The 25,850-nt window shown below is 42.9% G+C and overlaps 2 protein-coding genes across 5 annotated transcripts; one reads left to right on the top strand and one right to left on the bottom strand.

Annotated features, from left to right (window-relative positions):
* Positions 1 to 4,312: 4,312 nt before the first annotated feature.
* On the bottom strand, positions 4,313 to 15,226 carry PAK1IP1 (PAK1 interacting protein 1). 3 transcript variants are annotated; one of them, XM_029244476.1, is made up of 10 exons: positions 15,056 to 15,226; positions 12,807 to 12,969; positions 9,236 to 9,356; positions 9,090 to 9,164; positions 8,518 to 8,570; positions 7,979 to 8,124; positions 7,695 to 7,792; positions 5,773 to 5,872; positions 4,862 to 5,012; positions 4,313 to 4,712 (listed from the first exon to the last, which is right to left on the bottom strand). In XM_029244476.1, the coding sequence occupies exons 1-10, from the start codon at positions 15,137 to 15,139 to the stop codon at positions 4,492 to 4,494; spliced, it is 1,212 nt and encodes a 403-aa protein (XP_029100309.1). In that variant the 5' UTR covers positions 15,140 to 15,226; the 3' UTR covers positions 4,313 to 4,491. The 3 variants fall into 3 exon arrangements, with proteins under 3 accessions (XP_029100309.1, XP_029100308.1, XP_029100310.1); XM_029244475.1 differs by having other exon boundaries at positions 12,807 to 12,972; positions 15,056 to 15,188; XM_029244477.1 differs by having other exon boundaries at positions 4,314 to 4,712; positions 12,807 to 12,972; positions 15,110 to 15,205.
* Positions 15,227 to 22,048: 6,822 nt separating this feature from the next.
* CUNH6orf52 (chromosome unknown C6orf52 homolog) lies at positions 22,049 to 25,850 on the top strand. Of its 2 annotated transcripts, none has more exons than XM_029241686.1 (4): positions 22,049 to 22,149; positions 22,379 to 22,559; positions 24,902 to 24,947; positions 25,571 to 25,850. In XM_029241686.1, exons 1-4 carry the CDS (start codon positions 22,079 to 22,081, stop codon positions 25,726 to 25,728), a joined length of 456 nt encoding a protein of 151 aa, XP_029097519.1. In that variant the 5' UTR covers positions 22,049 to 22,078; the 3' UTR covers positions 25,729 to 25,850. The 2 variants fall into 2 exon arrangements, with proteins under 2 accessions (XP_029097519.1, XP_029097520.1); XM_029241687.1 differs by having other exon boundaries at positions 22,079 to 22,149; positions 22,361 to 22,559.

Genomic DNA, 25,850 nt, shown 5'->3' with positions numbered 1-25,850 from the left:
TGGAAGGAAGGTCAGTGAGTGCAGTGGCTAGGGACCTAATCCTTGTAGAGGCAGATGGCGAGTGACAATTTTTTGTTGGCAGCATACATACTCTGAAAGAAGGTCTTCCACTTGCAGCAACTCCTACTTTTCAGATATCAGAAGTGAAGTCTGTGTTTACCACAGCTGATTCTAACCACCCGAAGCTGATAGTGACTAAGAACTCTGAGCAATTCCACTTAGGCCGGACCCTCAACAACTTAATGGAAGACTCTCCTGAAACAACAAGGACAGGGGCTTCCCTGGTGGCACAGTGGTTGGGAATCCGCCTGCTAGTGCAGGGGACACGGGTTCATGCCCCGGTCCGGGAGGATCCCACATGCCGCGGACCAACTGGGCCTGTGCGCCACAACTATTAAGCCTGTGCTCTAGAGCCCGCAGCCACAACTGCTGAGCCTGCATGCCACAACTATTGAAGCCCGTGCGCCTAGAGCCCATGCTCAGCAACAAGGGAGGCCACCACAATGAAAGGCCCGTGCACCGCAACGAAGAGTAGCCCCCGCTCGCCGCAACTAGAGGGAGCCTGTGTGCAGCAACGAAGACCCAACGCAGCCAAAATAAATAAATAAAATTTATTTTTTTAAAAAAATGACAGGACTTGCCTTAACCAGCTGGGATGATTTAGGGATTCATTTCTCCCTATGCAGATGCAAGCTTCAAACCTTAGTTAAGCCCACCATGATCCTCCCCCTGCCTTTTAGACTTAAAGAAATTGAACCACAGAGAATTAGTTACCTATAGTCCTAGCCCTTGGTTGAGCTGTTATTTGAAATAAGCTGTCCTACACCCTTAACTCTACCATAATGCATAGTTTCATGTGCAGTCCATCATAAAATATAAAATAAATGAAAGGAACCAGTTTCTGCTGTTTCAGTTGGTTCCACACAAGGAATTGTGTTTAGTAATGTTTCTAGTTGACATTAGCATATTTTAGGAGATAGCTCAGCTCTTAACTAGGAGCCCACTGAATAGTACTGGAACACTGAACCACAAGTGTGTCATGGGGCGTGACGAAGATTGTGTGAGGGACTAAGTTTTTAGTCTCTGGCCACTGGGGCCTATCAATGGGATGTTTTTCTGTTAGTTTGTTTTCTGTTTTGTTTTTGTTTTTTTTCACAGAGGCCTCAAGTCAGGATTGTCTGCTAGACACACATGTACACCCACCCATAACCAGAGCAATAAAGACCATCTGCCGCAACAGAAGAGCTCACGAGGAAGGAACAGCGCTTCACTTTGAGCATTATTTTATCATTTTTGGAGCCTTGTATGTGTTGAATTCACACTTAAACAGACCTCAAGCAAAAATGGTCAAAATCAAATGCCAGTTGCAGTGTTGCAAGTCAACATCTACTGAGTATCCACAATACTAATTACTATGTCTTCAGGAGTATTTTATAGCTTTAAGACTGACATCATCCATTCAATAAAATTTTCTCCAAGAAATTAATAAATGAGATTATGAAAAAAACTGCCTATTTTTTTCAACCTACCCTATCTGCCACGTGCTTCTAGGACCTCATACATTAGAGCCATAATAACATGACCAAAGCATACAGTGAGCTTATTACACGCAGGACACTGAAGTGCTTGACATCGACGAACTCATTTAATCTTCATAGCAACCCTATGCGGTAAAGACTATTACTTTCTTCTGCTTTTATACATGGAGGAAATTAAGGCAGAAAGGGGTTCTCTAGCTGGTATAAGGTCACACAGTAAAGGGTAGGGCTGCCTAACTCCTTTAGTCTGTTCTCAGTACCGTGACCAGGACAATCCTGTTACAAATTGGACTGCAGTCATTCCTCAGCTCCAAACCCTCCAGTGGCTCCCTTACCTCCCGCAAAGCCCTGCACACCTCCCTCCCGGACCTCAGCTCCTATTCCTTTCCCCTTTGCTGATGCTGCTCCAGCCTCCTTGCTTGCACCTCCGAGCACTTGCTCGTGCAGCTGTTTCATCTGCCCGGAACCCTCTTCCCAGATAATCTCTCGCTCACTCCCTCACCTCCTTTAAATCTTCATTCCAATGTCACCTTCTCAGTGAGGCCTTCCAGGATCATCTTATTTAAGACTACGACCATCTGCATTTCCTTCCGTAGCTTATTTTTCTCCACGGCACTTACCTCCTAAGTGGTATATAACTTAGGAATTGCAATCACCTCCCCTCTCTAGCACACAAGTTCTCGAGGGTGAGGATCGTTGCCTGGCACAGCAGGGCCCCACAAGCACGCGTTGAAAGGCCGAGGACATGTGGTGAGAAGTCAGCAGCTGCTTCAGAAAGAGGGCAACCGGCAGAGCCAGAGGCAGGAGGGAGAGATTGCCCCGGCTGCACCCTGCCTCCTTCTGAGGTCTGGCTCTCTCCCGGCCCCGGCCCGTCAGACACCCGTGTCCTTGTCATAAACCCATCCCCGTGCCTTCTGAAGTTTGGGATAGCCAAAGCTGCTTTTTGTTTCTCGCAGCTGAGTCTTTCTTGACAGAGGTAGCATCCCATTCCCTCTGCCAGAAATGCCTTTTTCTCCTTGTTCAAAACTCAGTCTCATCTCTTACTGAAGTCAAGCTGCCACCAGCCACCACAGGCTGTAATACATTTCTTACCAAAGCTTTTGTCCTTTGTGTAGGGATCTTTTTTTTTTTTTCTTCTAGAATCTAGGATAGTGCCGGGTACATGGTGAGCGTTGTTCAACGCAGGCCCAGTGAATAAACAAATGGAGAGTGGAGATAGAGGTGGCCTTCAGAGATTTCAAAATACTGAGGAGTGAATTTGCGATAAGGAGCTGCTCATACATTAATATCAAAATAGACAATCCAGCACAGAGATGGCTGAGATTATAAACAGACTATACATTCCTAGGAGGAAAAGGAAATGAACCTGACTCCCCCCAAATAGATATTTTTTCATACAAACTGGTTTGTGCAATGGCCTCCAAGTACACTACCAGGCAAGCTCTGCCAGAGGTCACTGAGCAGACAAGCGCACAGACCAAAATAAAATGCTCGAATCACATGGTTTATAGCAATTTTATGTGTAATTGCCAAAACTTGGAAGCAACCAAGATGTCCTCCAGTAGTGAATGGTAAACTGTGGTACATCCAGACAATGGAGTATTATTTATTACTAAAATGAAATGAACTATCAACCCATGAAAAGACACAGAGGAAGCTTATATGCATGTTAGTAAGCGGAAGAAGCCAATCTGAAGAGGCTACAATACTGTATGATTCTAACTATATGATACTGTGGGAAAGGCAGAACTTCAGAGATGGGAAAAAGCTCAGTGATCATCAGTGGTGGAGATGGGGAGAGATGAACAGAACAGAGTGGCAAATCTGTCCCTTCTCTCAATATTGTTATAAACCCAAAACAGCTATAAAAAAGTAAAGTCTCAAAAACAAAATAACCAAACCTATATTCATCTTTGTTTACAGGCCTGAAGTAAGATAACAAAGAGTTGGATGGAAATGTCAGACACATGGTTTGGTTCGTTTCCTAGATGATTTCCTCTCATGAAGTGAGCGGCACTTTAGGGTCCAAGTGTTAAGATCCTCATTTTGCCTAATCAGGAGGGAGTCCCCTGCTGGCCTCAGGGATTTAACATCTTCCCAGCTAAGTCAGACCTATAAATCCTCTACTACTGTGTCTCTTCAAAACATCCAGTAATCCATTAAGGAAAATGCTTTAATTTTCTAGGTAAGAAAAGAGTATCATCAACGGATAGTTTTAAGACCACCTTTGTCAGAAGATTAGCTAAGCGAGTTTTTTGGATGCCCTGAAACAGATGGGAAAATAAAAAAAGGAAATGTCATTTCCACTGCTTGGAAACAGAATAGTTACATGAAGTTTGGAAGCCTCTCTTTAACCTTGGAAACAGAATAGTTACATGAAGTTTGGAAGCCTCTCTTTAACCTTCTTATGTACGTAGCCCTAAACTTAAGCATATGCTTTACACATACATATTTTATTTTATATATCTAATTTTTAAGCTTGTCTTAACATACTTCCTGGTATGAAAATCTTTTTATATCTTTTGTTACCAAAACAAACAAAATCCGCATTAAAATTGCTAGAACCACGTGAAAAAGCCAAAGTAATGCGGGTTTTTCATTCTTCCCTCACTTAGGAGAAAAATCTGAAAAACAATTCCTTGATCTACTTCTGGTAGAGAAATGCGTTCAAGATTTTGTATTATTTTAAGCTATAATATTTTGAGAAAGATCTTTATTTGCCTTACACAACAGTAAAAATTATATATTACACATTAACATACTATATATTGCCGTGATATATAATTAATAAAATATTGCCTATCAAAAAGTTTTACCACTGTTTAAAAAAACAAAATCCTGAAAGTGATTTTTAAGCTGTACATTTTCTTCAAAAGAAGAAATTCCTAGCTTTTACTCAGAAAAAAAAAAAAAAGTACATTTGAAAGTTTTTCTCTTAGGAGAAATCTGGTATTCACTGCATCATTCGTATTTTCTTCCTTTTGCTCTTCTTTTTTTCTAACATTTCTACTGTTTTCCTCTTCTTGGTTGATACCAGGCTGCTTCCTTTTGTTGGCTTATTACTGTCACCAGTTAAACCGCATTTCTTCGTGTCAGGTTTTAGGTGCCTTTCTTCCTCCTGGACTTCACGGCCAGATTCCTTTTTCTTCCTCTTGGACTGTTCTTGTTTACTTACTAAAATACAAGAGACATTGCATTTGAAGAGTGTTTTTCCCTTTGAAATAAACACAAGCCCACAATAAAGTCAAGTCATCTGGATCTCCTCCACTTTAATGATTCAAAGAGATAGCAGATTATTTCTGTAAACGATCAATTTCATTTACCAGGAGATGGTTCTACAGCTGGAAGCAGGCTTCCTTTCGTGTCAGCTGGAAGCAGGCTTCCTTTCGTGTCTGTCACTCTGTCCAGCCACACTCCAAGACATGTCAGCCTGGCGTTAGTGTTTACTTCACACAGCAAAGACGGGGAAACCCCCTGAAACAGGACCGGAAATTCGTGATAACTAACACAGAGGGATTTTAAATATTACTTTCATTTTTCCATAAACATGTTACCTTAATTTAAAACTTACACTGTATTTTGAGTATAAAATATACTGCCTAGAAGAAATGTATTATCTTGATTCATGACTGGTTTGACTAAGTCCTTCACGAGAGCCAATTTCTAAGAAGGGCTCCACTAAGGAAAGTGACCATTTTATTGTGGTCATTTCTGGATTTAACAAAGAACCATGCACAAAGTAGGTACTCAACAAACCACATTCACAGAATGTGTTTATAAGAGAATGAAGAATAATAAACCAAGAATCTGTAAGAGGGAGACTACCAAAGGGAATTTAAATTTCCAATTATCTGTTTCAAAACTATTGTTAGTTCTACAACTGATCAAAAATTCCCCATTTTTTTTTCCTTAGTAATGGCACTATGTTTATTTAACAAAATCTTACAGAGAAAATCAATATACAAAAGAGAAGAAAGTCGTGCTTCTCTGATTTAAACAGCAGGAGTTCTGGAATCCTGCCAGCTCATCAGACTCACCAATACCAACTCCTGAGGCAGTGCTACGGAACCCTAACTTTAAAACCACGAATGTCAATCATGCCTGGAAGAGATTTTAAAAGTTTAAAGATCTATGCCTTATGACCCTTAAAAAAAATTCCACCTCACTTAACTCAAAATGAGTATTGACAGTAAGACTCCCATTCAGTGTATTTACATTGTGCTGAGACACTGACCTTGTCCTCTTTGAGCTTCCACATTTTGATGGAACCATCACTCGATGCTGTAACAATGATATGATGCTCTGGAGTTTCAAAACTGACCATGTCTTTTACCCTAGGATAGAAATAGTAACACCATAAAAGACCCTTTCTTCCAGATAGTATGATACTGCTAGAAAGCTTCTATGCACAGTCTCTTGACTTTCCAACGCTTCAAGTATTTCCAAACTGCTCAATGAACGGTGCCTAAAATTTAACATGCTTCATGCTCCCATGAGTTGGTGAGTCATTTTCAGGGTCTAAATTCCAAGATAAAATTGACTGTCAATGATACCTTAAGAAAAAGCTGAAAAGATGGTGACAGATAACTATAAATCATCAGATTATCATAAAGGAAATAAAGATACTTAAAGCCCCTCACCTCAGGAAACTACAAGGTCAGTACCGAGAGAAAAGACAACAGAGATGACCCGAGGCCGCCTCCTCTGCATCTGTTTTTCTTGTCCTCAGTGCCGCCACCCATAGTCTAAGCTACTATCATTTTCCTTCTGGACTACGGAGTAAACTAATCGGCCTCGCTGCTTCCATTTTTGCCCCCTAACAATTTTTAAAAAATCAAACCATGTTACTCCCAGTCTTAAAATTCTACAAAGCTTGGATCTGCTTTACAATAACACGGGAGAGGGAGGAAGTGGTGGGACATAGATAAACCAATATCTACAAAGGCACTTAGTATAAGATTCAAACTCCTCACCATGACTTGCAAGGCCATGCACCATTTGGCTCACTCTGACCCAGTCACATGGGTCTTCTAGCTGTTCCTAAAATACACCAAGTTCTTTCCTCCCTCAGGGCCACTGTGCGTACAGTTCTCTCCTCTTCTTAGAAATAGCTCCTTTATCCCTAAGGTCTCACTCCCCCTTCCCTGATCAACCTATCTAAATAAGTTACCCGTGTTATTCCCAAATCATAATACCCATGTCCTTCCTGTTACAATTACCTGCTTGTTTATCATCTCTCTGTTGCCCCACTACAAGATAAGAGCCAGGAGAGTGCAAGCTCTTGTTGCAGTATTTCATTATGGATGCTCAGTGAATACTTGTTAAATGAATGAATGGCCAAATTTCGTAAGTGCTATACGGCCTTGAAGAATATGTTCATTTCTCAATACAGGGGAAAACTAGGGCCTGTCTAATGATTGCAGTTTTCTGAGTATTTACAAAGAGAGATTTCTTAAAGCTGAACTATTATTTAGAAAATAAAAACTAAGAGTTGTCTGAAACATAAAAGAATATGCAAATAAAACACATTAAAGTATAACCATCTATAATCGACTTTTTCAAAATTACAGTTGGAAACAGCAGAGGCAGAGGCAGACAGAACTGGGTTGACTCCCAGCTCCAACACCTAACAGGGGGGTAATCTTGGTCCAGTTACTTAACCGTTTACTCTGAGACTCACATTTACCCCCAGAGATACAGTGAGCAAGAGATAACAAACTGGCACAAGACAGAGGTCAATATGTCATTTATTTCTCCTGCAGGAAAAACATATAGCGTAGAAAGGTGCTAGAAGTGGGCAAGGAGAATAAAGTAAAAGGACGAGAGTGGTCAGGGGCAGAGCTCAAGACTGTTTAATTGTTTTTCCCTGCTCAAGCATGGATTGAGGATTTCAGGCCTCAAGTCTAATGAAATTATTGGGAAAATAAATATATTGTGCAAGTGACTAGTCCTGATGACAACTTCACCACTTCTGTATCACTCAGGCCAAGACAACAACATCCCCACTATCCTCTTAGGTTCCAGAAATCATATATATGTAGATATGTCTGACTATGTCTGCGGTCGTTCATAAAAAACATATACCCTGCTTTATGAAGCTACTGCATTTATAAGAGATTCTACACGTACATGCACAGAGATTAGTGAAAAAAATACCTGTTTTCATGAGCTTTAAATTCAGAGAGGCACATTAGTGAATCACAGTCAAAAAATCTTACAACCTCTTCATCTCCAGCCACTGCAAGGACAGATTCCTAGGAGAGCAAAAACAGAATACTATCCAGAATGTCATCAACAGATTCCTAGGAGAGCAAAAACAGAATACTATCCAGAATGTCATCAACATACTATCCAGAATGTCATCAACAATGACATCAACAATGTCATCAACAATATCACCACACATACTAAACTCCCATCACTGATTTCCGATCACTTACTGAAAGAAACGTAACAGAAGATACTCTCTTTTCATTTGTGATGGTGCCACTGATGGATGCAGTGTCAAGCTGATAGACATCTATTTTGTTCAGTATGACAACTACGTATTTCTCTCCTCTTGGGGACCATTCCACTATGTGAGCATCTGTAAGTTAAAAGCACAAAGCTGTTGTATTTCATGAATAAAAAAAGAAATTGATCAGGGTCATAATAAAAATAGCAAATATTTACACTGCATTTTCACATCCATTTTCCCATTCAATCTTCACAACAAACTTATAACACGTATTTTGTGAGTTAAATTGTAGACAATGAACTGGTTCCAAGACTCATTAAGGTCATACAGCTGGAAGGTGGCAGAGCCACACCAAGAATCCCAATCTAAAGTGGGAAAAGAAATTAACCTAAAGCATTTGCTCTCAGAGGGAACCACCACCACGCACAAAAATAAATGTATGTGTACATGCTCACAAGAATGTGTGTATATACATTCACGTCCCATCAAATTTTCAAATACATTTCAAACAAAAATACTCACTTTGTTTTATGTTTTTTATGAATGCCGATCTTCCTTCCACAAGATTCCATGTTCTGCAAAACAGGAAGCTCATTTACGGCATGATCACCAACTCTGACCAGGTATAAAGGTAAGTTTAAGGAAGACTCAAATGAAAATTTACTAACTATTTGGCTATTCAGAAGAACTGCCTTCTTTCTTACAGCACCATGTGAAGTATTATCAAGCAAGATTAAAACTCGCTCTGTTCCCACAGCCCTTTCCTATGTATGCTAAGTCCACTGTATTTTCAAAAGGTTTCACCCCCTAAAACTCTTCTTTTTAGGATCACCCTCTACTTCACAGCTTACAGCTGCAATGTAACTTGCATGTTTGAATATAGAGCTTGCCGTTTTTTTTCCATTATGAAAAGGTCCACTAGCTTTCAACCTCTCCCTTGGGTCAAAATATCATCAAATGGCTGACAATGTGAGACAATACAGAAACAGAATCTAATTACTATAGTAAAAGATGTCCCAGGGGTGGGTTCTCGTTATACTTGGAGAACGAAGACCACAGCTTAGTAAAGGTGCTCTTGGGCCTTAATGACTTACCTTAATGTCTTATCTGTACCCACAGACAGGGCCAACTTGCCAGACGGGTGAATGGAAAGGAAGGTCACATGTCCTCTAAAAGGAAACTGACAGTTAGTCCCCAACCTGACTGGCACCTGGAGGCCGATGGGGAAGTCTGGACTCACTTGTGAGCTTTAATCGACTTCAGGCACTCCCATTTCTTTGCATCCCAGACACAAATGAGGCCGTCCTCCGCCCCGCTGATTAAGTGCCTGTTGCCGTGGAATTTCAGGCAAGTGATCGTACCTGTGGGAAAACCGAGACAGGCAGAACTAACTTCATTTTGAGTGCAAACTCCATTTCTGGTTTGAAGGCTATGCTGCAGTAAGAAAACACCCAATATCTTAATATTACTGAAACATGCCTTAAAGTGTTGGGTGAAGAAATTAGTTTGTTTTTCATCTAAGATCATACAATCTCAAGCCTATGTAAATATTTTCAGCAAAGCGTTTCTCTAGTTGTAGATACAGGTTTGAACTAATCAGTTCACTTTCTTGCTTTACATCCCCATAATCATGAATTGTGGAGATGGCTGGCTAGGATAGTTTGAGCAGAAGTCAAACAAAACTAACCAGCTAATCTGGGGGTCAAACCAAGACGCACAGCCACACGACTTCTACTTTCCAAACAGTGAATTAGCTACCCAACCACCCATAATGCAGTTATTATGCCTTCAGAGCTACTTTTGATTTGACTTCTACACAGTTCTTATTCACTGTCATAAGAATTTATTACAATTTCATAAAACAATATACTAATTATGCCTTCTGTATTCTCCTTCCATGGTTAACAAATCTTCCTACATCTTTTTAACTTCTTTACAAAACACTGCACTCCCTTCCATTCAAACTGAAGCCTGGATCGCCCATGAATTTCCCCTACAGCGCTCCTCAAATATTAAAAGGCTGGAGCGAGGTGAGGTGATGGAAGAACCCAGTACTCAATCTCCCAAATCAGTCCTCAAGTTAGATTCCTTATCCTTTGAAGTTTGTGTCACCCAGCTTAATTGCCCTAGAGTTGAGGAGTCGGCAAACCACTGCCTGCCAGCCAGATCTGGCTGGTGGCCTGGTTTTGTAAATGCAGTTTTACTGGAATACAGCCATGCTCACTCAGTTACAAAATGTCTACGGATGCTTTGGCACAGCCAAAGTGAGTAGTCGTAACAGAGACCGTACAGCCGCAAGGCCTAAATATTTACTATTTTGTCCTTCTCAGAATAGGAGTGTGAACCCCTGTGTCGTTACTGTCCATCTGCACACCTCCTGGTTAATCCTTTACACTGCCCTTTATATTGAAAGAGCCAGAGATCTGTGAGGAATAATTCTTCACCCCCAAAAAGCACTAATAATGTGTGGGCTTATGGACTCCCTTCTCCTCAAAGTGGGAAACTTCAGCCACTTTGCCCATGTTTTCCTCCTTCCCTACTTCTCATTTTGGGAATTTTGCTTTCCCACATCTTCTACTCCTTCTTTCCATGACTCCATTTGTTCCCTGGAAAAAAGCTTATCTATTACCAACTGTTAGAAAAACAGGGTTTGTACCAGGAATGAAGGACATCAGGAACCCTATTTCATTCATCTCCTATCCAAACTCTTCCTAAGTCCCTTCTTGTTGAACACCTGTACCAATGGGTTTGGACAGACTAGACTCGTTTAACTTATTTCCTCCAAGCCTAAGGGAGAGAGGAGGCTTCCTTGTATGAACTGGGATTAGGAGACAGAGAAGAAAAGGAACGTACGTTGAAATCACTCAGAGCCAAGCTTCTGCTGAAAAGCGAGACACCTGTCAAAGTAGCTAAGGACCATCTAATATAAGAAAGATGCTGATCACTCTAAATTTACTGCTAGAAACCAATGCTTGGTGTGGAACTTCTGAAATATACGAAAGATAGTGTAAGAAAAAGGGTACCTGTCTTTATCTGCCTTTCATTGCAGGAAACTAACTTGCTTGGCTGAGTTTTCTCAAAGTAAGTATGTATTTAAGTGATTCTACTACCTTAAGTTCTTTCTTCCTTTCCCTTTTCCTTCTGGAACACATGTGAAACCCCTCCTTCTCTGTCCCCTGGGAAAATGCAGTGAAAACAGCACATGATGTTCAATACCGGGGAAAAAAATTACCTGTTCAGTCTTTCTGTCCCTCGGTCCTCCCATTACCCCGGTCAACTGCACCATCAGCGTGGAACACACAACCGTGGCTTGCGGATCAGCCTCCCGACCTCCTCGACGCCAGTAACCTTCGCCTCCTCTGTATTTCGTCCCTCACCCCTACAGCCAGGACACTGTTACCACTGAGAGCTTTTCCACATTAACTCTACCCTCTGACCACAGCCTCACGTCATCCCAGCCTTTCTTCCACTCACAATCCACCTGCTTTTTTTTTTACTCTGGAGATCTGCAGACCCTTGACACCCTATCTTCTCTAGGCTGACAACCTATTCTTTCTCCGAAACCCTCAATTCCCTTGTAAATCGATCCTTCTCTTGCACACGTCAAGTAACCGTCCTCTCTCTGCAGAAATGTCTGTGGCTTACTGCAAACACATGCTAGTCCATCCACAGCCTCCAACTTCAGTCAGGCAGGCCCTCGTCAGTCCTCTACTTGTTCCTGGCACCTCTCCAGGAGAGGCATCCAAACCACGAGCACCTTCGTCAGCGCTGCTGCCTCCTTCTCATTCAACCCCCAACCTCCTCCACGCAAGGGCCCCCGAGATCTGGCCCCAACTACTTCTCCAGCTACTCCCACCTCCATTCCAATCCTCTCATAATAGTGAGCTCCTTACAGCTCCCCAGACACAGCAGTGGTTAAAAATACAGGCTCTACGGACTTCCCTGGTGGTCCCGTGGTTAAGAATCCGCCTTCCAATGCAGGGGACGCAAGTTTGATCCCTGGTCAGGGAACTAAGATTGCATGTGCCACAGGGCAACTAAGGTCACACGCTGCAACTACTGAGCAGGCAAGCCACAACTAGAGAGCCCGCGGGCCGCAACTACAGAGCCATGCACCCTGGCGCCCGTGCACCACAACTAGACAGAAGCCCACGCGCCGCAATGAAAGGTCCCACGTGCCGCAACAAAGATCCCGTGTGTCGCAACTAAGACCCGACGCAGCCAAAAAATAAAATAAATAAATAAATATATATATTTTTTTAAAAAAACAAAAAACGGGCTCTAGACCTAGGGTTAAGTTCCAGTTCCAGTGTTTTGTGACTCTGGGCGAGTCATGGAACATCTCTGAGCCTAGGCTTTCTCTTCTGCGAACTGACGATACAACTATACCTTCCCGGCATACCGCTGGGTACCTGATGGCCCTCAATAAAGTCGGCTCTTCACGTGATGCTACCACTTGTGCTCGTCACACTGCCTGCTCTGCCTGGAATGTCCTTTTCTCTACCTTGCAAGTTTCACCTAGCCAACAACTGATACTTTTCTTATAAAATTATGCAGGTGTCATTTTAAGGAAGTTTTCAATGAAAACTCGCTTCCTCCTCCTTGCCCTCTAGACTGGGTTAAGTGCCTCCGTTCTGTCCCAATACAGACTGTGAATAACTTAAGGACAAAGAACCACATTTTTTCCATTTCTATATTTCCTAGCACAGAATCTGCTACATATCAGACACTTAATGAATTGTTCATCTGAAGTCAAACCGTAAAGTAATAATACCTCAACATTATTGTCTTGAAGAATACAATGTTCTTACCATTGTGATGCACTAGAGCCCCATGGTCTATCTTCTTTTTCATGTCATAAATGTGAATGGTTTCATCTTTGCTCCCAGTGACTACAAAACGGCTACTGACAGCCACTGCTGACAAGGAGGCAGTGTGGGCATGGTGAGTGAAGTCGGCCACAGGAGTCCATTTCTGCTAAAGAGTGATACATACAGTCAGTGCCATGCCACGATCGTATCGTAGTTCTCTACAAAGAGATAAGTGGTTTCACAATCTATGAAAACTCTCAACAGATCCTACAAATGGAGAAAAGACTATGCAATGAAAGGTAGATTCACACAAACAATCTGAGAATTGAATAAGGAAGGTAAAGCAGGAGATGGGAAGGCATCGCTGAGTATCAAAACAATTATGAAGACTGGGCTACAGGGACTTTAAGGTCCCATCCAAATCCTTAACTCCTTAATATTACTTAGATGTGACACTTCCATACCATTCATTCACTCAAATGTCCAAATCTTGATTTGAATTTATTCACTCAAATACTGAATAACTACTATGTGCTTGGCACCATTTTAGGCAGTTGATACAGAGCAGTGAACAAAAGAAACAAAAGTCCTTATCCTAAGGGAGTTGCCATTCCTGTGGGAAGGACAGACAAGACACAATATGATGTCACAGAGATAAGTATCAACATAACAACGCCTATAAAGAAAAATGAACAGGATTTGCATTAATACCAACATAAGCCCTAGAGAATGACCAATGATGAGGTCTTGAGAGCTCTATGCTTGCTGCCATGAAACTTCTGGATTGGATAAGTGTGACTGGTTGAGTGTGAAGGATGACGGCTGAATACACACACACATACCCCACAAATTAAGGGAGGTGCATCAAGAAGTATTAGCAAAACAAATAAACCAACAAAGAAAAAAAAAATCACCAAACATGTTTGAACACACTTAGGATGTGTTATTGCAAATTAATTCCTAAAAACGACAGCAGGATAGCCCTTCCATCAATCAGGACCCAGGGGGCCTCTTTTGAGTAAAGGTACAACATTCCTGAAGAGCTGCTATGGCCATAAATCAAAGAACAACCTTTGCTTGTGCATATTACAGAAGGAAGGCTGGTTATCTGGAATACTGCCTGACTAGGTTGAGAAGCAGTACTGGGTAATGGTTAAGCGCTTCAAGCATCAGAGACACCTGGGAATTTGAGTCCGAGGTCTGCCACTTATTAGCTCTGTGGCCTTGAACAAGTCGCTTAACCTATCTCAACTTCTGGTTCCTCATCTGTAAAATGCGAATAACTGTATCTGCCTCAGAGGGGTGCTGTGAGGATTACTCTGTGTCTGGAACATGGAACGCAACGTAATTACAGAAAGAACACAATCAGTAGCATCATCTTTGAGTATTCAAAACACGTACCTTTCAGCCAAAGGCAGATTAACCACCAGAGTAGAAAACAAAATAAACAAAAACAATCAGTCAAATCATATACTTCCAATTTTCTAGTTGATTCAAGACTGACACTTTGACTTCTTCATAAACAAGTACTCAATGAAACAGGTTTCTGGGAAATACCTAGGACTGCTTAGGGGAAAAAAAACAGCACAGGACTAAAAGTTAAGGGATCTTGCTTCTAGTCCTGGGTATGTCCTATCTGCTTCACTACTGCTAATTTACTTAACCTTTTAACGCACACACCCAGTAAAATTCTTACACTTTGTTGTAATTTTTCTGCACGTGTTTGCCTCCCTCATCCTCTCCTCCTTATGTCGGGAAGATCTCCAGTGCAGGATCCATGCCTTTGGCTTCTTTGCACCTTCACTGCAAGTACTGGCCTCACCGTAAGGGCCCAATAATGAACTGGTGTCACTTTATCTGTGAGGAGTTTTTCCGGATTCAGCTCAAATATTTTGTAAAATACCGGAACATAAATTCAGTGAAAGCGCGAACTGTTCTTTCATTAAACCCTGAACACCTCACGGGCTGTCAACTTGGATTCATAATCTACGGCCCACTGGCCCGTTTGCAGAAATGCCAGCTTCCTTCGTGCACAGTAGTCAGAATGTTTACTACGAAAGACAGGCATCGTCTCGTCGTATGAAATGCCTTTTCCGTGTTTTAAAAGGCTAACGTGTATTTTAAGTCTCCTGAGCTTCGTCACCGAACCCCTAAGAAATCAGACGGTGCGCTCCCTTGCTGCGCTGTGGGAACCAGACCCGACGGTGCCCGCCCCACCCGCGGCGGCCCCTCCCCGCGCGGGCTCTCACCTCCTGGTCGCCGCTCGCCTTGGGCTCCAAGTGTACAGCGAACCCAAAAAGTACCTGCTCGTAGCATCCAGCTACCAGCTCCATGCAGCAGGGCAGGCGGCTCCTCCCGGAGGCAGGCTCAACGCAGACCGGTAGTGACGAAAGCGGATGCAAAGGGGAGGAAGGGGTCCTTCCTGCGTCGGCGCCCAAGTTTACGTCAAGACCTCGGGGCTGCCTTTTAGGCGCCTGCATCCGTGGGAGCGATTTCAGGGCTAGAAGATCACGCGGAATTTCCAAGAAGGGAATAATGAAGGACGCCCCATGACGAGATTCTCATTTCAAGGAGAAAAACAAACAAACAAACCTGGGGACTAGCAGGCATATCCTAGGGAGCCTTGAGCTAGGCGCTTCTGAGGCGAGTGGGCGGGACATCCTCTGCGGAAGCCCCTCGTTTCCGGTACGTCTACGGAACGGGCGGGGCAGCCTCCGGCCTGGGCGGAAGGCGTAGAGGAGGCTCGGTGTTTCCGCGCTGTGGGTCGAGGTGGACCCCTGTCTGTAGTGGGCGGTGATAGCGGGACAGGAGTTAGGTCTCCTTGTTGTGCAGGAAGCCGAGGAATAAACTTTTCTCGCTCACATTCTCTGTAACGGAGCAAGGAGGGGTGGCATTTAGGGTTCGCCGTTATCAGAGGAGTCCGATTCCCTCGTTCCCGCGCGGGCCCGATAATCTCGTCCTGCACACCTTTCCTTGCAGCTCGGTTATGGATTGTCGAACTCTGGGGGCAAATTGGCCAACGTTGTGGCACATCCTGGGGAGGGAGGAGGACCCTTTACTTGAGGGGAGTAAAGACATTACTTGAGGACGAACGGTATATAGTCATCCTTGGTCAGGTTCCACAAAGAAATCTCATTTATTTCCGTTTCACCACCTCCCCCAGGTTAGGTGCAGAGTCAAAAGTGAGTAAAAGCAAAGCCCTAATTGGGTTTGAGATTTTCACGAGATAACGGAGATTCAGAGATGTGTTAGGACAGCTTCGCACAGACTTAACAATAGAGTAAATCTTGGAGCGTAAAAATAGACTCGTGAACGCCCTAGCGGGTGGATATGACGGATGGGAGGTTGACACACAGGTTGGTGTCGACCCTTCAACCCCCATATGGATTGTAACACATCCTATAGCTCTTAGACCCTCTTGTCTCTGAGGACATTTGTTCACCGGTGTTCTGAATCGTCAGTCCGTGTTTTACTCAGGGTTGCTTTAATTGATGCTGGTTTGGATACTGTAGAAATGATTTCATTTTGGTTGCTTTGGTTGTCACTGCAGCACAAGGGAAGCCTTGTCTTCTGTGTGCTTTGGCGACTCCATGTGTAAGGACTCCTCAGGCACTGAAATGCTGAAGTCCAGCTCATTCTCAGCCTCTTGAAAACCAGTTTCACTGTTTGACAATAGAGGCACCCATGAGGGAGAGTGCGAGCTGGGTCCCAGACCACCGCAATGACGTGTCACACGAGTTCTTTGTTTTCCCAGTGTATATAAAACTTAGGTTTGTATTATACTGGGGCCTATTAAGTGTGCAATACCTTATGTCTTAAAAATGCACATTCCTTAATTTAAAAACACTTTATTGCTGAAAAGTGCTAACCATCATTTGAGGCTTCGGCAAGTCCTAGTAGTAATAGCAAAGATCACTGATTACCGCACAAAATAGAATAATAATGAACAAGTTTGAAATATTGTGAGAATTACCAAAATGTGACACAGAGAAACGAAGGAATCAAATGCTGTTGGGAAAATGGTGCTGATAGACTTGCTCCATGCAGGCTTGCCACAAACCTCGATTTGTTTTAAAAAAAAAAAAGCAATATCTGTAAAGAACAATAAAGTGAAGTGCAAAAAACGAAGTATGCCTGTAATTCCTTCCCTTTGGGCTAGTTATCTCATTACGTTACCAAAACACAGAAGTTGTTTTACTATTTATTTTCCTATTTACTGCTTGTTAGTTCTTCTGGTGGTTCTTCCACCAGAGAACCACTAAGGTCAGAGGAATGTGAATTGCTGGAGTGGTTGTCCCCTGGGCATGGGACAAAGAATGAGTAAGCAGGGGCTTCCCTGGCGCAGTGGTTAAGAATCCGCCTGCCAATACAGGAGACACGGGTTCAAGCCCTGGTCCGGGAAGATCCCACATGCCGCGGAGCAACTAAGCCCGTGCGCCACAACTACTGAAGCCCATGCTCCTAGAGCCTGCAAGCCACAACTACTGAAGCCTGTGTGCCTAGAGCCCGTGCTCCACAAGAACAGAAGCCACCGCAATGAGAAGGCCACGCACCGCAATGAAGAGTAGCCCCCGGGCTTCCCTGGTGGCGCAGTGGTTGAGGGTCCGCCTGCCGGTGCAGGGGACGCGGGTTCGTGCCCTGGTTCGGGAGTATCCCACATGCCGCGGGGCAGCTGGGCCCGTGAGCCATGGCCTCTGGGCCTGCGCCTCCGGAGCCTGTGCTCAATTTTTTAAAAAAAATGAGTAAGCAGGACATTTCTTGAAGTCTCGTATTTTGTTTTTAAATGTGTGACTTTTTACATATCTTTATTTTAATGGAAAGTCAGTCTCTCATCGAAAAGGAAAAAAAACCAAACTTTTTTCTGAAACTGTGTTTCAAAATCATGTGCTTTATGTATTTTGTTGCTTCTGAAATCCCCCTGGTGCCCTGCCTCATTACCCCAGAGAAGTCTCAACTGCTGTTTGAGAAGAATTAGTTCTCATTTGAAATTAATTTTAATGTATCACGATAACAGGATAATTACTACGGTCAGCATCTTTTGCCAGATTGTCATATTTTATTTTTTTTAATTAATTTTTATTGGAGTATAGTTGAGTATCTGTCACATTTTAGAGAAGAAACTTGTGGGTTTTGCTCCAACTAGGATTCTTTTAGAATCTAGTTGGTTCTAGAATGAAAACCATAATGCAAGCGACATAAACATAACTCAAAATGGTTTACTCCTTTTCTTTCTTTGTTTACTGTTAAAAATTAGTGAAACCAATCATAGAGCTTAGAAGACCTTAGAGCATCTAGTCAAGGGGTTCCTAATCTGGGGGAATTCATGGATAAGTTTTTGGGCCTCTGAATGCCCTGAAATTATATGCAAAATTATGTATGTACATTTATGGAGGATAGCATTGATAAAATTTTATTACATTTTCAGAAAGATTAGTGCCTCTAAAGCTAAAATACTCTAATCCAATCTGAGGTTATAAATGCTGAAGTAGGTCCAGAACTCTTTCCACACACCTAAGTAACAGTAGACCCTGGTGTTGCTGCTGCCTTTTACATTTCCTTGGGCTCGAACGTTCTCTTTAACGGAGAAGAAAAGTGGTTTTTCATTGTCTAAAGAAAAGCACACAATACAATATCATATATCTGCTCAACTGGATTCAAACTGAGCATACTTCCTGACAAACCTCCTGTTCTCTTTCCAAACTCAGGACGTAAAAAGCCATTCAATCTCATTCTTGTGAAAACAGCAGTTGCCAAGAAACAACCAACACTCCAGGGATCATTAACTCTAAAGCGCAACAGGATTTCTAGTTTTGCATTTAAATTATTGATAGAAAAGCTTCTTACACTTGAGCCATGCATTGATTTATTCATTCACTCAAGAAATATTTATTGAGTACCTGGATTTGGTTCGCTAAAGAAAAAAGAGCCAGTTTTCCTTTGGGGGTGAGGGGGTGAGGGTGGTGATAAGGTGGATATACTGAGCTAAAAGCAAGATACAGTGGAGAGAAATCGGCCCTGTTAGAAATATCATGTGCGTCTAACATTCCCTCTTAGTTACCTTCTCTTCACAGTGTGACAGGTAGCAAGTCTATTAAATTTGGGGACTCTACCGAGCTTGCCTGTGCTTGTATTCTCAGAGGATTTTGGTCTCCTCTGCGCGTGGAGCAGAGTGGGCTGCTTCCCCTGGACACCAGCCTGATAGAAATTTGCTTCACCTGCTTCATGGGAATAATCCCGGTGAGCTTTGAGAGGTTTGCACTTGTGGCTGAGATCAAGGAAAGATTTGTGAACTCTTCCTAGTCACCATCACCTAAAAATCGCCTGAATGTCCATCTTCATCTCTGGAGCCTTGCTCATGGCCTTCGGTGCCCCGGCTCCTGCCGCCTTCCTGGGTGGGTTCAACATGCCCTGTTGACGTCCCCTACAACCGCAGCCTCCTTACCACCTTGTCTGAAGGTTCAACTCCCACATTCCTTTCCAACTACAGCCCCACCCCTCTCACTCATTCATAGCCAAAATTCCGATTTTCTTTCCAAAAAAAATAAAATCAGTCCTAAAATAAGAGGACCAGAAAAAGATATTAACGTTTTTATGAAAGAATCTTAACTGATATGTTGAATTTGATTTCTAAGCTGCTCCAGTATTTAAGAATTTGTCTTTTTCTAAAAAATACAACAAACTGATGAATATAACAAAAAAAAGAAGCAGACTCACAGATACAGAGAACAAACCAGTGGTTACTAGTTGGGGGGGGTACAAACTATTGGGTGTAAGACAGGCTCAAGAGTGTATTGTACAACACAGGGAATATAGCCAATATTGTGTAATAACTGTAAATGGAAAATAACCTTTAAAAGTTGTATAAAAAATTTTGAAAGAAAACAGAAACAAAATAGTTTTTTAAAAAAGAAATTGTTTTTAACCTTATATAACTTAACAACAATAGTGGCTTAAACAAGACATTTATTTATATTTTTGGCCACGCTGTGCAGCATGCAAGACCTTAGGTCCTGTAACCAGGGATGGAACCTGTGCCCCCTGCATTGGGACGGCAGAGTCTTAACCACTGGGCCGCCAGGCAAGTCCCAAGATACTTGTTTCTTAAGTGAAAGGCATCTGGAGGTAGGTTGGTCTAGTGCTGGTACAGGGACCCCAGTCACCAGGGACCCAGATCTGTTCTCTCTTTAAGATCCTGTGTTTTGGGAATTCCCTGCGGTCCAGCTGTTAGGACTCAGCGCTTTCACTGCCAAGCACCCGGTTTCAATCCCGGGCTGGGGAACTAAGATCCTGAAAGCCGTGCAGCCAATTGAAAAAAAAAAAGATCCTGTGTTTGGTTGTGTGACTTCTTCCTTCGTATCACCTCATAGGCCAAGAGAGGTGCAGTTATTTTGTCTTCAGCCACCACATCCGTAATCTCAACACTAGGCCTGGGGGAAGGGTGGAGGACAGAATGGCCTCCTTCCAGCTAAGCAAACTCCCTCTGCCTACACTGTCCTCAATCCCCTTGTAATAGTTCGATTTACATTTTATTAGCCAGACTTTGGCCACCTGGACATGAGGCCTGTTGCTACCTCCAAATAAAATCAGGGTTCTGTTAATTTTTTTTAATTAATTTATTTATTTTTGGCCGCATTGGGTCTTCGTTGCTGTGCATGGGCTTTCTCTAGTTGCTGCGAGCTGGGGGCTACTCTTCATTGCAGTGCGTGGGCTTCTCATTGTGGTGGCTTCTCTTGTTGCGGAGCATGGGCTCTCAGCACGTGGGCTTCAGTAGTTGTGGCTCGAGGGCTCTAGAGCACAGGCTCAGTAGTTGTGGCGCACGGCCTTAGTTGCTCCATGGCATGTGGGATCTTCCCGGACCAGGGCTCGAACTCATGTCCCCTGCACTGGCAGGTGGGTTCTTAACCACTGTGCTACCAGGGAAGTCCCAGGGTTCTATTATTAAGGAAGAAAAGGAAACCAGATATTGGGTGACCCCTAGCGATGTGTGCACAGCTGCTAATCAATAACATCTCCCTTGAACACAGGGAAATTCACTAGAGTATAAGCTCCACCGTATCACTAATGCCAGGCACCCACCTTGTATATAGGAGGAGCTCAGTAAATGATGGGTGAATGATTGAATGATTTGAATTCAACATGATGATTATTTTTCACATTACAGATAAATATAGACTACATTAAGAATTTGAATAGTGGAATCAACAAGCTACAAGGAAATGGCCAGACCCTGTGTCCTTGTTTAGACTCAAAAGTTATCTTCTCACATGTTGACATTTTGTGTAGCCTTGCTACTTAAAGTGCCTGCGAGCTGGCTGGAAGGGCAGAATCTGAGGCTCCACTCCAAATCTATGGACTCCGAACCCACATTTTAAACATGCTCAGGTAATTTGAACCCGCACTAAAGTTTAGGAAGCACTGCTTTGTCATGCTTTAAAAAAACAAAACAAAACACACAGAATCACAGAAATATTTCTTTAAAATTTTTTCCTGCACTTGCATTAAGGTAGGGGTGTGTGTGTGTGTGTGTGTGTGTGTGTGTGTGTGTGTGTGATGTGTGATATATACCGCTTCTTCCCACCAGCTGGTTGGGGTAAAGATTACAACCTGCAGAGGATGTTTAAAAAAAAAAGTCCAGGGACTTACCTGGAGGTCCAGCGGTTAAGACTCCATGCTTCCAGTGCAGGGGGCATGGGTTCAATTCCTGCTGGAGGAACTAAGATACCACATGCCGCAGGGCGCAGCCAAAAAAAAAAAAGTCCACTAGATGCTTGTTCTGATAGGTATTCTTTGCAGATAATGGAACTGAGGAGGGAAGCATCAAATTGTAGTCTTTGTCTTAAGGCTTTAGTGATTAAAAGTGACTCCCTTACATATTATTGTAGGGGGTAGGGTGGAGACTTCTGCGAGCTTCACAGTTGCCCAACTCACGCTCTCTCTCTGGTCCCTCCCCGCCCCCAGCCTCCCCCTTCTGTCTGGCTTTCCTGGGCCTGACACTTGCAGGAGCGGGCAGGCAGCTCAAAGCCCGCAGAAGTTTGCAGGAGTTCCCCCAGGTGACCCCAATACACTCCTTCCCAACCCCACCCACTCCTTAACCCACACGAAAGTCAAGGAATTAAGTACCTGGCCAAAATTGACCCCGCAGGTAATTCCTATCCCTGAGGCAGCTGTAAGAGTTATTTGTGGGGCTGAGCGGGTTTAGACCAGGAGCTGGAATTGTTTATGCAGGAGTCAAAAGTGTGGATTTCTGATCGTTTTAGCAAGTGTCTGGATAAATGGCTGAACAAGAGAGTTTTGCAGGTTTCGGCATAGCGCAACAAAATAATTATTACTGGTACTGGCAAAGGTGAGCTGATTTTTCCTACTCTGGACGAAAAGCAAGACCGGTAGTGTTCTGCTTCTTATACGATTTGCCAGTTTACAAACTGTTGCTTTGAAAATAGGTGTGCTTAAAACAGTGAAAGCGGAAATCATCCTTACGTGTAACGTCTGGGAAAGACGAGGGAGTCCTGGGTTTTTGAGTGATTCTGCCTTGATTGGTGATGTCATTCCTGTCCTTTCCCTTCTGCTCTTAGAGTGAAGCCAGACTTCCATTCCTGCCAGGGTTACCCCTTTGGCAACTGGTACAAGCAACAGCACAGCTATTATCCTCCTTCTGGCTATAGCTGTGGCTATGGAACGGATGGAAATGGACCCAACCTTTATTCTGTGTGTGAGACCTCCGGACACCCAGTTGAAACTTCGCTTACACCCAAGGTATCTCTCCCTGGCATTAATACTGGGTGGTTTGGGTGCCCCGTATGGAAACATCTTTTTTCCTTTCCTCACTCTTCCAGATCCTCTCATTCAAATTCCCACAGCCCTGGCTTCTGCTCCCTAATTTAGTACCAGAGAGTAAAAGCTGATGACCTGAGACGTTTTGACTTGCAAACAACTTCAGTCCTCACTGTTTTCCAAAAATAATAGGTTGGTGAAGTCTGTGCGGGAATTCTTGCTACTAAATTGTAGCTTAGCATCATTCAATAGATTTTACCCTTAAACACTTAAAATTGGACAAGAGGTACTTTTTTTTTTTTTTTTTTGCTGTAGCAGCAAACATTAACACACTGTAATTTTTTGACGACTAAAGTAACATATTTCTTTAAAAGAGGTATTAGAGTAAGAGAAAGCCTCCACCACCCCACTCTCTTCCCCGTTCCGTCCCCACTTAGAAGAAAGCATTGTTCAAGTGGATGTATGGCCTCTAGATTTTCCCTTCTACTCTCACTAAATCACTGTGAATGGGCTTAATTTCTGTTTGGGGAGTTCGAGGCGCCTTGGCTAGAATGGACAGTGTCGGATAGTCTTACTAGTTTGTTCCTTGCTTGCTGCTGTTATGTTGCACCAGGAGAGCTTTCTTTAAAAGTTGCCCATTTGGATGTGCTGTGATTTTAGCTCATCACTTATCGACTGACATTTTAAATGTTTTCGGTGCTTTAACAAACTTCCTTTTACCTCTTTTCAAGAGTTTGAGTGTTTTTTGGCTAAGGGAAAAATTCTAGAAGGGGACGTTCTCGATTAAAGGATATGACATTTAACATCTTAAACAGCAAGCTTCTCTCCAAAGAGCCTGCCTGAGCTTACACTTTCCATTGATGGTATGACTTGCTTCTCCATGAGGTTCTGTGTGTGATTAGCCAGTCTGACAGGTGAGGAAGGCATTTGTCTTTCATTGGAGGCAAATAACTTTCAAGTGTTTATTGGTATCTGTGCTCTGTGACTCCATTGATGTCCTTTGTCTACCTTTTTCCTTGTGTCCCCCCCTTTTCTTGACTGCGTGAGATATTTACATAATAGGGAAATTAGCGCTTTGCAGTCAAAGTGTTACAACTTTTTTTCCCCAATTTGTGTGCACAGTAACACTTTGTGTGATAGCCTTGGCTTTAACACCTAAGCCTTCAGTTTTTAAAACGTGCATTTGCTTGGTATTTTTTTGCCCAGACTTTCATTTCCAATTTTTCAAGCCTGTTTTTTTTTTGGGTTTTCTGGCTGTGCCTCAGTGCTTGCGGGATCTTAGTTCCCGGACCAAGGATTGAACCCAGGCCCTCGGCAGTGAAGGTGCCAAGTCCTAGCCACTAGACCACCAGGGAACTCCCACCTGAGGTTTTATCGTATTTTTCTTCTTTCACGTCTCTCTTTTTTTGTGCTCTTTTGGGAGATGGTCTGACTTCCTGTGGTTAACTTTGCATCTTTAAATAGAGAGGTATAGGTTTGAGTATATTATCAACTTCAGAAATTAACCAATTATGCAATGGGTGAACTGAGTCCATAGAAGAAAAGTCACAAAGGAGTAGCATCAGACAAAGGCATCTGGCTTCTCTGAAGTTTCGGGGAACTAACTGGCCTCCTGGGGCCTGGGCGAGGAACTAGACAGCAGGGACCCTGGAATCAGCTGTGTGTCCTTGACAAAGGCAGGTTCCCAGCCGGCGCCTGCAGAGAGGAGTTGTAAAAACTTGCATTGTCCCAGGAGAGCCCACAGAGTCTGGAGTAACTAACCAAGATTTATTTGGGGAGTGCTTCTGGAGTTTACTTCTTTCCTTACGTAAGAAGATAATTGATTGGTTTGCTTTTCTGTAGCCTCTGCACTTCCTTAATCATCTACTGTCCTGGTCCTTAGCTGAGACATGGGGTGGGGGGTGTGTGTGATTAGAAGGCCACGAGGGGTATGTGCTCATGGAGACTTTGCAGATTGTCACCTGGAAGGAAGGGCAGAGCTCCAGGTGGAGAGTTGGGTACCTATTACAGTACCTGTGGAGTCTTATGCCAGGGTCCCTGCTGTCTGGTTCCTCGCCCAGGCCCCGGGATGTCAGTTAGTTCCCCAAAACTTCAGAGAAGCCAGACGCCTTTGTCTGATGCTACGCCTTTGTGACTTTCTTCTGTGGACGCGGTTCACCCATTGCACTTATATCATTTAAAGGTTCTTTTAATCAAAATTCAAAGTAAAGTTGATCAAAAGGGAGTTTAGTGTATATTATTTTTGAGAGCTAAATTCTTCCAAGAGAGTGAGTAACCCTTTAAGTAAAATTAGTTTTTTCTTAAAATACTGATTTTCGTTGTAGGAAACCACAGCTCTGGCTGAAAACCAAGATGAAGATTCACTAGAAGGTAACAGAAAACTTCTGTTGCCCTCGTTGAAAACAAAACTAACCCCTTTTCCAGGTTCCTCATTCACTCAGCTGGCTAGAAACTGAAAGATCCTACTGGAGAATTCTAGTGTAGGTCTCCCTCTGTTTCTGAATTAATTGCTATAAACAATTTATTCACTTATAACAATCTGTTAACTAAACAGATAAAGCAGCATGATTATTTTTCAAAGCCCTGTCGTAGGGATTTAGTTCTGGTTCACTCTTTGGCATTGTATCTGCCCAAGTCCTCATGCTAGAAACTCAAGACTCATCCTCGACCCTTCCTTTCTCTTCTGCTCCAAGTTTAACGCATTTCCAAGTCCTGTCCGTTCATCTCCACAGGCGTTATCTCTCAATTCCATCCATTTTCTCCATCTTTTCCACCATCTAGACGCTCATTGAGTCTGGTAGCACTACTTTTTTAGCTTCAATTTCTATTTTTAGGTCTTATTGAAAGTAAACACACAATTAAAAAAATTGAACATTAAATGTCTGCAATATTTCCTGCTAATGTGTTTTTAAAAGCTCTAATTTTAAGCCATTTCTACTATGTGTCCTGTAAAACTGTATTTTTTTTTTCATATGTGTTCTTGGCTTCTGCAGATCCAAATCTTCATTTGAATATTGAGGAGTTAAACAAAGAATTTATGGTGGAAAGTGAAGAACTCTATGACTGTCTCATGAATTGCCACTGGCAGCCTCTGGATACAGTTCACTCTGAAATCCCAGATGAGACCCCCCAAAAGCAAGATGTTCATTAAGCTACCCAACTATCACATTGATTGTATCTTGTTTTGTTTTTGTTAAAAAAAAATTCTCCCAGGAATGTATTGGATTCTGTATGCAAATACAGATTTCCAAGACTTAGATGTGATTGAGATGA

This window comes from Monodon monoceros, unplaced genomic scaffold (genome assembly GCF_005190385.1).
Source record: "Monodon monoceros isolate NGI ecotype Baffin Bay Population unplaced genomic scaffold, NGI_Narwhal_1 Super_Scaffold_3, whole genome shotgun sequence".
NCBI classification, from domain to species: domain Eukaryota; kingdom Metazoa; phylum Chordata; class Mammalia; order Artiodactyla; family Monodontidae; genus Monodon; species Monodon monoceros.
The sequence above is the reverse complement of the archived record's forward strand: the minus strand, read 5'-3'. Positions and strand labels throughout refer to the sequence as shown.

Coding starts and splice junctions, on each gene's coding strand:
- CUNH6orf52 (XM_029241687.1), top strand. CDS start 22,079: ATGGCTGAACAAGAGAGTTTTGCAGGTTTCGGCATAGCGCAACAAAAT. Junction 22,150..22,360: donor TATTACTGGTACTGGCAAAG/GTGAGCTGATTT, acceptor TCATTCCTGTCC/TTTCCCTTCTGCTCTTAGAG. Junction 24,948..25,570: donor AGATGAAGATTCACTAGAAG/GTAACAGAAAAC, acceptor TGGCTTCTGCAG/ATCCAAATCTTCATTTGAAT.
- PAK1IP1 (XM_029244475.1), bottom strand. CDS start 15,139: ATGGAGCTGGTAGCTGGATGCTACGAGCAGGTACTTTTTGGGTTCGCT. Junction 8,125..8,517: donor CATAAAAAACATAAAACAAA/GTGAGTATTTTT, acceptor TTTAACTTACAG/ATGCTCACATAGTGGAATGG. Junction 4,713..4,861: donor AGCTGTAGAACCATCTCCTG/GTAAATGAAATT, acceptor CTTGTATTTTAG/TAAGTAAACAAGAACAGTCC.